Source organism: Salmo salar, chromosome ssa14 (genome assembly GCF_905237065.1).
Source record: "Salmo salar chromosome ssa14, Ssal_v3.1, whole genome shotgun sequence".
Taxonomy (NCBI): domain Eukaryota; kingdom Metazoa; phylum Chordata; class Actinopteri; order Salmoniformes; family Salmonidae; genus Salmo; species Salmo salar.
The window spans coordinates 30,800,487-30,813,817 of record NC_059455.1 but is presented as its reverse complement, the minus strand read 5'-3'; the positions used below and the strand labels follow the sequence as shown (position 1 = coordinate 30,813,817).

The 13,331-nt window shown below is 39.4% G+C and overlaps 1 protein-coding gene across 10 annotated transcripts in view; it reads left to right on the top strand.

Moving 5' to 3' along the window:
- Positions 1 to 13,331, top strand: part of LOC106569122 (suppression of tumorigenicity 18 protein) — a 62,747-nt gene that overhangs the window by 37,559 nt on the left and 11,857 nt on the right. For 9 of the 10 annotated variants that reach the window (XM_045694196.1, XM_045694198.1, XM_014140113.2 and 6 more), the window contains 8 exons: positions 1,406 to 1,457; positions 2,392 to 2,422; positions 2,869 to 3,062; positions 8,098 to 8,970; positions 9,961 to 10,095; positions 11,587 to 11,677; positions 11,767 to 11,859; positions 12,645 to 12,931. In XM_045694196.1, the coding sequence (XP_045550152.1) occupies positions 1,406 to 1,457; positions 2,392 to 2,422; positions 2,869 to 3,062; positions 8,098 to 8,970; positions 9,961 to 10,095; positions 11,587 to 11,677; positions 11,767 to 11,859; positions 12,645 to 12,931 (1,756 nt within the window). The remainder of the gene's footprint in view (positions 1 to 1,405; positions 1,458 to 2,391; positions 2,423 to 2,868; positions 3,063 to 8,097; positions 8,971 to 9,960; positions 10,096 to 11,586; positions 11,678 to 11,766; positions 11,860 to 12,644; positions 12,932 to 13,331) is intronic. The other variant, XM_014140118.2, reaches the window with a different exon arrangement.

Genomic DNA, 13,331 nt, shown 5'->3' with positions numbered 1-13,331 from the left:
AATACAGTATGTAATTGAACGTTCTAACAAACATATTGAGCGCAGTTGAAAAAGCATGAACTGACAAAATATCAGTCAAATGTATACTCCTCACGGTCAAAACCAAGTTCATCGGGTATCTTACGAAGATGGAAGCATTATTATATTCAATATAGTATTTTCAATATATTCAAATAAGTATTTTCAAAATACATGATATTCTGGCTTTACTTGTAAGATAGAGGAATTTAAATGGTTCATGTACAGAGCATTAATAAGGCATTAAATCAGAGGTTATGTTATGAAATATTTAAAAAGTGTTTAAAACAAGTAGATTTGCATAATGTGAGTGTTGCCTCTCAATAACACAGAGGTGCCTAATGTGAGAATATTAGTCAATCTGTGAAATTACACTATCTGAATTTGAAATTGAAATTAATTTGTATTATTGTAGACGTTGTAACACATACACTATCTATACAAATCTTGTTTAATAAAAACAAGTTATATAAATGTATACAAAATGAGTGAGTATCTCTTGTCTGTTTGTTTGTCTGTTCATACGATGATGGAAAAATTGTAATGAACTAATGAGGTAAATGAGTTTTTACAGAATGTAATCTATAGTGTTTGGGTAGTTGTTTGTCTCAATAGGGCCCTAGTAATCAAAAGTAATGAACCTATTATGTGCAGGTCCTCCGAGGGCCCGGCGTGGCATTGAAGAGTGTGGCACATAAAAGGTTTATTAAAGTAAATTAAGGTCCATCACTGCCACACCTGCTCCCCTATTATAAATGTATGACAGGTCAGTGCCTTCAATCACAACAGCAAACCAGAGAGAGGAGTCATGTTTCCCATTACCAGGAAAAGTAACAGCGTATCTATCCTGTGACTCACAAATTTCACTGGCCTGTGACCACTATACACTGCCATCAGCCCAGAATAATTACCTTTAATAGGTTTTATTTGGGATCCACATGAGAAATGGTGGCGAGGGAGAGTGGATGGATTTGAACAACTATTTTGGTCTAAACACACTGCTGTCTGTCTGTGTACCACCACCTGCACTTTAATGTCATTATTTTGCATTATGATGTTTTTTCCACCTCAAAGTTTATTTTGTTTTATTAACTTCACCTTCGGTTGGTGTTTTGCTTTTACATGTGTTTTCATGACTACACCCATTAATTTGCCGCAGATAATCAACACGTAAATACATAAATGTTCTGGGAAATATAGGGTAATGTTGATAGGAAGGTTCAAAGTTACTTCAAATAAACCTAAAAAAATTGGATGGATACAGCATCTGCTGAGTAAATGTTAACATCATTATTCCAGTCTCAGTAGTCAATATTAACAGAATCTGTATTTTGTTAGAAATTTGTGTTACATGCTAAAGAATACATTGTGTGTTCTTTATCAACAGATGGATTCAGAAGGAGAGGAAAACACACTCCAAACATGCAACGGTGGTAAAGGTGAGCAGTGTTGACAACTCTTACCATGTTCAAGCAAGCACATCAATAGCAGTAACCGAGCACTTCAGCAATTCACGCACATTCCACTTATACATCTATGGGGTCTAGGCAGGAATCAGTTCAACAATCCAACTTTACAACTGTCAGTTTTACAAATTATCTTACCAATTTGAAGAGCACTGCATTGCCATTATTTTATTCAGATGGGGAATTAGTTCATCAAATTGGAACTGTGGCTCAAATTCGTTAAGGAGTGAATATATATAGTGTGATTGAAAACCCCTAGACAGGGGGATGCCATTATGCTAGTGTTCCAAGCCTCTAAGGTCTGGCTGGTGGCACCAGAGCCATTACTATGTCTGGGAAATTCATGGAAGCTTTATTATGGGGTTGTGCTTCATGGGAATACGGTGGACTTGAATGAGAATGAGATTTGCATCTGTGGTGCATGCCCCTCAGGGAAAATCGATTTGCCTTTTCAGATCATGTTGTCAAAGCTGTCAGGAGGATGAGCTACAGCAGATCTCAGAAAGAGGAGAGCAGATTGGGGTTGTGGATATTTAAAAAAAAAAATCTATATAAAGGGTATCTTGACGATGATTTTAATCATATCAGAAGGCTTTTGTTGAAGTAAAATAGTTCATTATAAGGTTGCAAAAAATCTATTTTGATAAGTAGCTGTAAAAGTCATATTTTCATAGAACATTTGATAGAGTACAATCCAAAATCATACTAGGGGAACACCCCACTACCATGAGTGTAGTCGGCCCACAGTGTATTCATTCACAACTGCTTATCAAAAACATGGAACTAGTACAGTAGATCGGTAGCTTTGATCAGGATTGTGTTTCCCCAGTAGCCAGATGCGTAGTCACTCCACAGTGGAAATGTAAACATTACTATTTACCTGACGTACTTCTGTTTCTGTTTACAGTTCCAGCTGACTGCATCACCCAGGCTCCGAGGTAAGGGTTCACGACCTCTTTGTGAAAATAAACACTTACAGGTATCCTCTAATTCACCTCGGGTTTCCTATGCCCTTGCATACAGAATGAAATAGGCATCCTTTGTTAGTAGATGTGGTATGCTGGCCATTCTCTTATCTTGATAATACCGGTTATAATTGATTTTGTCCCTGTAGCTCTTCACTGCGCTTCTAGGTACTTATAATTTGTATTAATCATCTCAACCATATACAGTTTCTTCAACCTTATGTTGACCTTTTTTCACTGTAGTTACAAAAAACACTTGTTTTTACTTTCTGAATCCTGAAATACAGTTGGGGAATAAACTGACAATGTTACATTTTACGTTCACTTTAAGTTCAAAGTTTTCAGATGAACCCCAGTAACGGCTATGGCCTTTTGTTGACCCCGTTGCTCTTTTTATTCATTCATCCCCCCCACAACAGCACATATGGGTCTATGGCTGCTAGGAAGAGGCTCGCCCAGGAAGGGGTGCAGGGCGCCCCCGTCAACAAGAGAAAGTCTCTCCTGATGAGGCCCCGCCACTACAGCCCCAGTGAGGCGTGCTGTGAGGAGGAGAACGAGGACCTGGCACCGCCACAGGACAAAGAAGAGCTGAGGAACATTGACACTCCAGCAGGTAGACAGATGTCCTGTTGTTTGTCTGTTTTGATGAACAATTGACGCTGAATTTTAAAATCCCATCTGTTGCATTCATATTTCCCTCCTTCTCTATTGCCTGTCTGCTCGCCATCAGCCAGACCCCATAGTCATTGTGTATTGGAAGTGAAAGACGAGACTGCTGGGTTCACATTAGTTGTGTCTGTCTCACGTCCTCAGTCCTACTTTTGACAGCTTATCTGCCATGATATTTTTGGCATGGTTTTTCCCCCTATTTTTGATGAGGCCAGATTTCAGACTCCTCCTTTTCTTTTTTTTTCTTCTGTGTTTGGTTCTTCTGAAAAGCCATTCAGAAATGGGTTGAAAACACAGAGAATTGAATAATGATCATGTTTGCTTTAGGCCATTCTGATTAGATTGTCATCTGTTGATGTTTGTTTAGTAAAGTGAGTTGAGTTTAGATTATACACACGATTTATTGATTATTAACACAAGCTAATGTTGCATCTTAACAGAACCAGCTTCCCTTCTGAAGTATGCTAACCATCTTCTTATTAAACCAATGTCACTGATATAATATAATAAATTAGTGATTATTTGTCAAAAGATACTAAGACCAAGGTGCGTACATAAGGAAATGTTTGTTTATTTCATTGAGCCCTCGCCCCAAGCAAAACATTTCTATTTCCAAATGAATTGAATTTTGAGCATTTTGGCAACAATACCCATGGTTTACATGTGCATTCTCACCCACTATAATCTGCACTTATTTGGTATAGTTTTAACGATGTAACTAAGCAACAAACGTAATTGTCCCCTTCGAAAGCTTTTGTTAGGCCCTCTAACACAGTCCAAATATACATAATTAGGCATAATGTCTACAGCTCATTATAGTACACATGTGGGTAGTTAAATGGACCAAGAGAGTAGCTCAATGAATTGTGCGGATTAATTGGAAATGGAATGTATTTGTTTCTGGGGTTCATATAACATTACAATTATCATAACCCTTTCTGCACTAGCTTCGCTATCTGTTTTTTCCCTTTATCTTTCTTTGTACATATACCTCCCTCTCATGGTTTGTTTGTGTTTCAAGCAGAGCTTTTATGTGTCTGTATTCAGTCACCACTACCTACTTGTACTGTATTATAACCTTTAAATCAAGAAAAGTAGATATTTTTTTTATCAAAAGAAGGCACCTGCAAACAGCAAGCCCTATACAATACAATGAACATGTATCAAAAGGCAGGAAACACAAAGCAATGACTGAACATTGTGTGATTAACATAGGCCTACATACATTTGTAAATATATTTTTGTCACAATCAGGTCTGGGGATATTTTATGTGAAATGTCTATGACAGTTAAAGTGGATAGAAAAAGCAATAAGAATGTAACAGCGGGATACTGTTCATATCTGCATTTTAAAACAAGAGGGAAAAATAAGCCGCTAATTTGGTCGAGCCGCACTGCGTTCAACTCCAGCCAAGCTCCAACCACACTGCAGAGCGCCTGTAATGGCTATTCTGGAGTACAAACTGTTCACCTGTTCCAATACACAAACCACAGGAGGGATCCATGTTTTTCTCTCCCATGCGGTCTCTTTTCCACTGCACTTCTCACTGTGTGTGTGTGTTCAGTTGAAGTCGGAAGTTTACATACACTTAGGTTGAAGTCATTAAAACTAGTTTTTCAACCACTCCACAAATTTCTTTTTAACAAACTATAGTTTTGGCAGGTCGGTTAGGACATCTACTTTGTGCATGACACAAGTAATTTTTCCAACAATTGTTTACATATTATTTCACTTATAATTCACTGTATCACAATTCCTGTGGATCAGAAGTTTACATACACTAAGTTGACTGTGCCTTTAAACAGTTTGGAAAATTCCAGAAAATGATATCATGGCTTTAGAAGCTTCTGATAGGCTAATTGACATAATTTGAGTCAATTGGAGGTGTACCTGTGGATGTATTACAAGGCCTACCTTCAAACTCAGTGCCTCTTTACTTGACATCATGGGAAAATCAAAAGAAATCAGCCAAGACCTCAGAAAAACAATTGTAGACCTCCACAAATCTGGTTCATCCTTGGGAGCAATTTCCAAACACCTGAAGGTACCACGTTCATCTGTACAAGCAATCGTACGCAAGTATAAACACCATGGGACCATGCAGCCATCATACCGCTCAGGAAGGAGACGCGTTCTGTCTCTTAGAGATGAACGTGCTTTGGTGCGAAAAGTGCAAATCAATCCCAGAACAACAGCAAAGGACAAAAGTACAAAAGTATCTATATCCACAGTAAAACGAGTCCTATATCGACATAACCTGAAAGGCTGCTCAGCAAGGAAGGAGCCACTGCTCCGAAACCGCCATAAAAAAAGCCAGACTACGGTTTGCAACTGCACATGGGGACAAAGATCGTACTTTCTGGAGAAATGTCCTCTGGTCTGATGAAACAAAAATAGAACTGTTTGGCCATAATGACCATCGTTATGTTTGGAGGAAAAAGGAGGCGGTTTGCAAGCCGAAGAACACCATCCCAACCGTGAAGCACGGGGGTGGCAGCATCATGTTGTGGGGGTGCTTTGCTGCAAGAGGGACTGGTGCACTTCACAAAATAGATGGCATCATGAGGTAGGAAAATTATGTGGATATATTGAAGCAACATCTCAAGACATCAGTCAGGAAGTTAAAGCTTGGTCGCAAATGTGTCTTCCAAATGGACAATGGCCCCAAGCATACTTCCAGAGTTGTGGCAAAATGGCTTAAGGACAACAAAGTCAAGGTATTGGAGTGGCCATCACAAAGCCCTGACCTCAATCCTATAGACAATTTGTGGGCAGAACTGAAAAATCGTGTGCGAGCAAGGAGGCCTACAAACCTGACTCAGTTACACCAGCTCTGTCAGGAGGAATGGGCCAAAATTCACCCAACTTATTGTGGGAACCTTGTGGAAGGCTACCCGAAACGTTTGACCCAAGTTAAACAATTTAAAGGCAATGCTACCAAATACTAATTGAGTGTATGTAAACTTCTGACCCACTGGGAATGTGATGAAAGAAATTAAAGCTGAAATAAATCATTCTGTCTTCTATTATTCTGACATTTCACATTCTTAAAATAAAGTGGTGATCCTAACTGACCTAAGACAGGGAATTCTTACTAGGATTAAATGTCAGGAATTATGAAAAATTGTGTTTAAATGTATTTGGCTAAGGTGTATGTAAACTTCCCACTTCAACTGTATGTGTGTCATCCATCTGTACAAAAATAAGTTATTTTCTGTCTGCTCTGCTAATTGTAACTAAACATAACTGACTTAATCTTTGTTGAACAGTGTGATATTCGTATGCCTTTGTTTAGAATTAAATGTACCATGCAACAAAAAGATTATCAGCCACGTCATTGCATGTCTCAAAAAATACAGCTTCATATTTTGCATCAAAAAAGGAGTTTAACTATGTCTATTTCATTCACCTACTTCCGCTGTTGCTGGTCTGTCTTCACCTGCCTTGTATTGTGGTAGTGAATATACATCACATCCCTACATTTACACAATCCAAAATCATATGCTTCAAAACAAAAGCCGTTTTTCTTTTTTGGCAGAGGTTCGCCAGATAAGTCAGAGCGCTACACTTCCTGCATTTAGCAGCTTTTATTTTGGGGGATTAAGTTGTATACTATGGCCTGATAAGGACTAGTAGTATCGGTTTGGTAATGCCTTTATCATCCTCAGTGGAATCCACTTACAAGATTATATAGCCTACAGAATTGCATCCTAAATTATCTCCAGATCTATCAACCTATTGGATCCCTCTCCTCCAGTCTCTGTGGCTTACTTTTAATTTGCTCTGTGACGTCTTTAGAGGATAGATCTACTCTGTACTGTACAGCCTACTTATGATTTCTAGAGTAAAAACCCTTATGGCCCCACTAAAGAGCTTTAGCACTGAAAATAAGTTTCAATGATTTGGGGGATCAAAATATATTTTAGTGAATCAATCCAGATGATAGCATTCCATTGTTAATCATTGACCATGACTTAATATTAATATAATCAGGGTTTTACTATATTAAGTGTCATTTAACATACATTTTGGAGAACTAAGAGCCTAGCTTTTCTGTTTGTTTCACTTAAACTGAACGATGATTGAAACCAGAAATTCAAATGTCATGTCAAATATATTTGACCATTACACGCAGTCCTGGGATATAATAAACATTTTGTTATGTCCATAAAAATGTCCACTGATAAAAAGCAGAAAAGCTTTATTTTAAAAGCTTTTAGTAAAGAATCAATGTAAAAATCAATTATCAGGTGCACTCAGCATAATGACCTATTGAAAAAAGATTAATAAAAAGAAAGAATAAAGGGAAACCAGGATTTTTGTAAAAAATGTAATACTGAAATGTTTTCCTCTTTCTTGGTTCTTGTGCTTACATATGAATATGGGTTCTTAAATGAGTTGTGTGTGAATGACAAGTTAATATCTTTAAAATCATAAAGCCCTGCTTGGCGTACACCTCAACTACTTAAAACTGATGTTCAGTGCCACAAGCCATGTACATCTCTGTCATTATCTGGTCCGTCTAAATCCACATCAAGTTGTTGTATTCTGATTAGAGATTTCTAAGAAGAGGAAGACAATCTTGTTCTTCATCTTTAGGTTTCATGTTCAACTAGCCAAAACAAGTGTCTTGTGAATTATCTCTGATGTACTTGAGGAATTGCCAGGAAATCTTGCAGTTGCTGTCCTGTCCATACTATTACTATTTTCATTACATATTGTATTTTCCAATCCTCTTAACAGTCATTTCAAATGACAAAGACATGCGTTTTCTAGATAGGAAAAAGTGTCACAATTGGCGTTGAATGTCTCTACAAAAACATTGACTAAGCTGAAATGGGGACAGACAAGATTGTTACTCTCTGCCTAACCAAATGTTCTCTGAAAAGCATGGCCTTAATATGAACAATTGATTCAAGCTTGAAAAAAACATCACAACATAGTTTTTGTTCTCTTTTGCTTTTACTTTGTTTCTAAGATGAATACTCAGAAACACTTAACGAGCCCAAGAGAAATGGCTGCCAGGACGCAATAACAAAACCCCATGATTCCTTTGGATGGTCTGAAGTGGTGACTGACTCTCCCCATCAGGAGGCTGCAGCCTCGGAAACTCTGGAGGACGAAGAGGTGGCGGAACGAAACCAAGAAGAAGAGGAAGAAGACCAAAGTCAAGACAGGATGAGTATAACTTGCAGTTCGTCGCCACGTAAAAGCCCATACGGAGACAGCTGGGAAGCCGATTGGGAGCCTCTGTCCCTGTCTCATTCTGCCAGGGTGAATGGTTCCAATGGCTCTATCAGCAGCCCCTCCAAAGCCACCACCGGAGAAAGATACCTATTGGGGAGAAACGACTACCTACACATGCGAGACCATGATCCTGACTCGGTCCTTAGTGGGTATAACATGGGCAGAGCAGGTCCCTTCCAGGCTGGGCCCCTGCGGCTCTACCGATCAACCCCCAGTGAGGAGGACAGTGAGGGGGAGCCAGAGGTGGAGAGGCCTCCTCGGCTGGAGGCCTGGGCCCTGGGCCTGCAGGAGATGGAGAGACCCCTGAGCCTGGAGATGGACAGAGGAGACAGAGACCGGGACAGAGACAGAGGAGACAGAGACCGGGACAGAGACAGAGGAGACAAAGACAGGGATAGAGACAGAGGAGACAGAGACTGGGACAGAGGGAGGGTGAACCTGAGCCTCCTGGAGCAGGCCATGGCATTGCAGTCAGAGCAGAGGCAGGTCCTCCACAATGCCTACAGGGAGATGGATAGGTTCCTACTGGAGCAGATGACCAATGAGAGGAGGCACCAACGGCTACTGGACGTGGACACCAGGGTGGGCTATCATGGATGCAAAGGTACAAATACTTCATTTCAATATATCTTATTTCTTTGTCAATTCAAGATTCTAGATGTTTTATTTTATAACAGCTTTTTATCAACGTAATGACAGTGAGGACCCTTTTAGTCCATCCTTTGTTTTTGTATGTGTACTATTAAGGCCACTTGAGAACAATAGAACTACATACAGTGGATATTGCACTTATTCTAATGAAGAGTAGTGGGCATAAAATAAGTATGCAGCAGACATGGTTATTCATGTTTATCTAGTATGAATTAGACCACTTGTGATTTCAATGATGAGGCGCTTCGAAACGTCAAAATAATAAAGAATCATATTCAGAGGGGGAAATCCTCTTAAGTACTAAACTCATTTTGGCAACAATTGAAGTAATAAAAAACCAGACTAAAATAAAAAAAAGAACAAAATCTTGTGATGGAATTGCTACTACCCAGAATATTGGATTTTGATAGGAATCAACTGGATATTTAACCATGACCATAAGTCTTAAATCCGCCCAAAGTACCCCTCATGTTTTCCACTGATTCTTCAAATGACTGCAGCCTAATGTGTAATCCCAAATGTAATATTTCGATGGATGGGCATTAAGAAGTCAATGCCCCGTGTTGAACTGGAAGCCTTAACTAAAAGGACAGATTAATATAGAAAGAAGCATTTTGCGAAAAGTGTCTGGCTCTTTGCATGATACTGTACTTTAATCTGTTTGTTTCTATGTACATACAGATTCATTCTAGCATTTCTCAGAATCTCACATTCATGCAAGCAACTCTTTACAAGTTTAATGAAATATCAAACTGAAGTTCATTAGAATTTTGCCAAAAGCTATTACCTTTGTTGCACTCTTTGCTTGTGTGGGTAATGAAGGTTACAAAGCATGTTAAGAATGATACTGCAACATTCTTGAAGGTGTCATAAGATTGTTATGAATGTATATGTGAATGTCTATGTATTAATCTAAGCGCTCATGTTATTTGCCTCCTCCCAGACTCTCCACGACCAGATAAGAAGGACATAAGGTGTCCTACCCCTGGTTGTGACGGCACTGGCCATGTCACTGGTCTGTACCCCCACCACAGGAGTCTGTCTGGCTGTCCCCACAAAGTCAGAGTCCCCCCAGAGAGTAAGTCACTCAGACATACACATACATGTATGTACATCAGGTATTCTTGAAAGTCAGGACAAAACCAATGTATCTTCACTTACATCTACATGTACACACAGGTCTAGGATCTTAATTCGATCACTATTTTGTTGCTGAGAACTTTCCTGCACAGCTGTAAATGGAGATGAGCTTCGTGATGTACATAAATTCACTGAAAATCCACACGGTTATATTAACAGAATTGTGCTTTCCCTGATTAAGCAACATTATGGACTAAATGTTAACATCATGTTGCTGCAGGATTATTTTTCTCTGACAATATAGGTGATATTAAGATCCTACATATGTATAGAATAGAAAGTGATGCTTTTTTTTACTGAAAATAAGTACTGATGTTTAAATAAAACCTTCAAAGTTATCAAGTGGCTCCAGAAACTGATTGAGGGGCATTCATTCTACATTTAAACAATCATGAAGTGAGACTTGTTGTCACCTACAGTTTTCTTGTAATTTCTGAATATTGTAAAGGTTTTTTATTGGCTGTGGTTTAGTCATTTCAATGTAACATAACAAGCATCCAACATTAAACAGTAATGTTACAAAAGGAACAGAAAAAGTAATTAACTTTTTTCAATATGAAAGCAATGTGCTCTTAGACCAGAAGCAATGTTTGCAAATCAAAGGGGTTGCTAATGCTGTATTCAAAAATAAATGGACAACTCCTGCAAACTAATTGGAAAATATGTACAGAAGAGAAAAGTTTCCAAGGACACAGAGTAGAACTCCAACTCTAGCTAGGTTTCCGTCCAATTGGCCACAGATTTTCATGTGAATATTTAAACATCTGAATGAAATCATATGTGCTTTTCCCCACCAGAGATGTTTCCATCAAATTGTGGATAAAAGGCTGTGCTTGATGACGTAGTGCTTTTTGTTCTACTTTTATTGCCACTAAGGTATTTATATTATGCGACCAACACACAGTGCACTGACAATGGGAACAGCGTTAGTTAGATATGCTTGTGTCCATAATTGTATGACTTTTCTAAGGATCTGTGCTCTTGGTTTTTCTCTGATGTCAGTACAAAGAACGTGTGAATTGAATTGATGTATCTATAAATGAACAAGCCTTCAGTTTGCCTTTAGTTTACCTTGATCACTCTGGATACATGATTGTTTTCCTGTATTCTAATTTTGTGCTCTGTTATTGTATTAACTCTTGATCCCCCCCATGAACTCGGTCACCACTGATGCAGTATATTCGTCACCTCTGACGCAGTATATTCGTCACCTCTGACGCAGTATATTCGTCACCGCTGACGCAGTATATTCGTCACCGCTGACGCAGTATATTCGTCACCGCTGACGCAGTATATTCGTCACCACTGACGCAGTATATTCGTCACCACTGACACAGTATATTCGTCACCACTGATTGTATAGTAAATCTCTCCTTCTACTGAGCCTACTGTTTCACCTACTGTCCCTTTCCTGTCTGTTTGTCCCCAGTCCTGGCCATGCATGAAAACGTCCTCAAGTGTCCTACTCCCGGGTGCACAGGAAGGGGCCATGTAAACAGCAACCGTAGCACCCACCGGAGGTACATCCTGCAGGGACTAACCCATTAAACATGACATACTGTACATAGACAGGTTCAATGGGTTTGAAAACCTCCTCCTCCCCCCCCAGTCTCTCAGGCTGCCCCATTGCTGCTGCAGTGAAAGTCTCCAAACCTCAAGAGGAGAGCCCCAAATGCAGACAAGCACCTGAACGATTGTCCAGGTAAAATCACGAGGGGAGAGAGAATGTATAATATGTGTTATAGCTGTAATTTTGCAATATTGTCATTTTGACTGTTGACAATTATCGACGTGTATGTGCGCATACATTATGATGACAGTAAACCATTGAGACATTGAAAACTATACTATGAAACTAATTGATTGAAGTTCGGAGAGAGCATAGTCCCTTTGATACAAAACAAAGTGTGTCAATTGCAATATCATATAAAATCAGGAGGTATGTTGGTTAACATTTACAGTATCATATCCAGTTTATTTATTCAGTGTATTGTAAAAGGAATTACAATATATAGCCTATCAAAACTTCACAGACATGGTTTCTCACTATCACTTGTTCTTAAGCAATGGTTTAAGGTCCCATGAGATTCTCCCTATTAGGGACACAGAGCATCACAACTCTTTGTTCCCTGTAGTAAAATCACAGGCAGACTGCCAACCCATACAAAATTAATTAGTTGGGTAACATGCCTGTGTGTGCGTCTACAATACAGATCAGATCCCACATCCAGGAGGAGGACATTGATATTATTCAAACAACACTGTGTCCATTACTTCACAGCCACCTCGTATGGATATTATTCACACTATAATGTATATTACTTCCAGAATCATCACCACCTCTTCCACAGCCCATGCATAATGTGCATTAATGTGTCAATATCATATCCTATGCATTTTATTTGACACTGTAGCCACTTTCCTGCCCACTTGTGTGCATGTGTCAATTTCCTGGATCCTTACATGCGTTTTATTTGACACATACAGTAGCCACTTTCCTCATCAAATCCAACAACACCTCGTCTTCTTGGATTCTTCTCCAACCAGGCCTCTCGGCCCCCTCATGAAGAAGTTGGAGTTGAATCAGTACAACTACAGGTTCGCCCATCACCATCCTGTCGCCGCCGCCTTGCAAGCCAACCTCACCAAGGACATGGACAAGTACAGCAAGATCCGCTTTGATTACGCCAGCTTTGATGAACAGGTCTTCGGCAAACAACCTCTGATGGCACCCAACCAGGACCAAGAAATCTCTTCTTCACACTTCCCTGACTGTGAGTTTCGCACATTTGATTTGATTCAAAGGGGGGGCGGAGGGAGATTGGCTGTACCATAACAGCGTGTCAAGCCACATTAAAGGGATTTAATGTGCAAGCGTTGCTCATCTTCTGCCACAAATGTGCAGCTCAGTAGGACACTATGTAAATACATGATCAGACAACAACCAAACTAAGAGTTTGCAACACACTTACAAGGTTCCTGTAAACAAGACAATCATGCTTGTTTAATATATATATATATTATTTATCAACACAAACACTTTTCTATTCAAGCACAGACTGATCCCACTGCAACCACAGTGTAAAAATAAACGTGCTGATGACATGTACCATACTGTATGTTATAATGTAGGGGGTATAATCATGTGTTCCCAGACCTCTGTGAAAGTTTCTG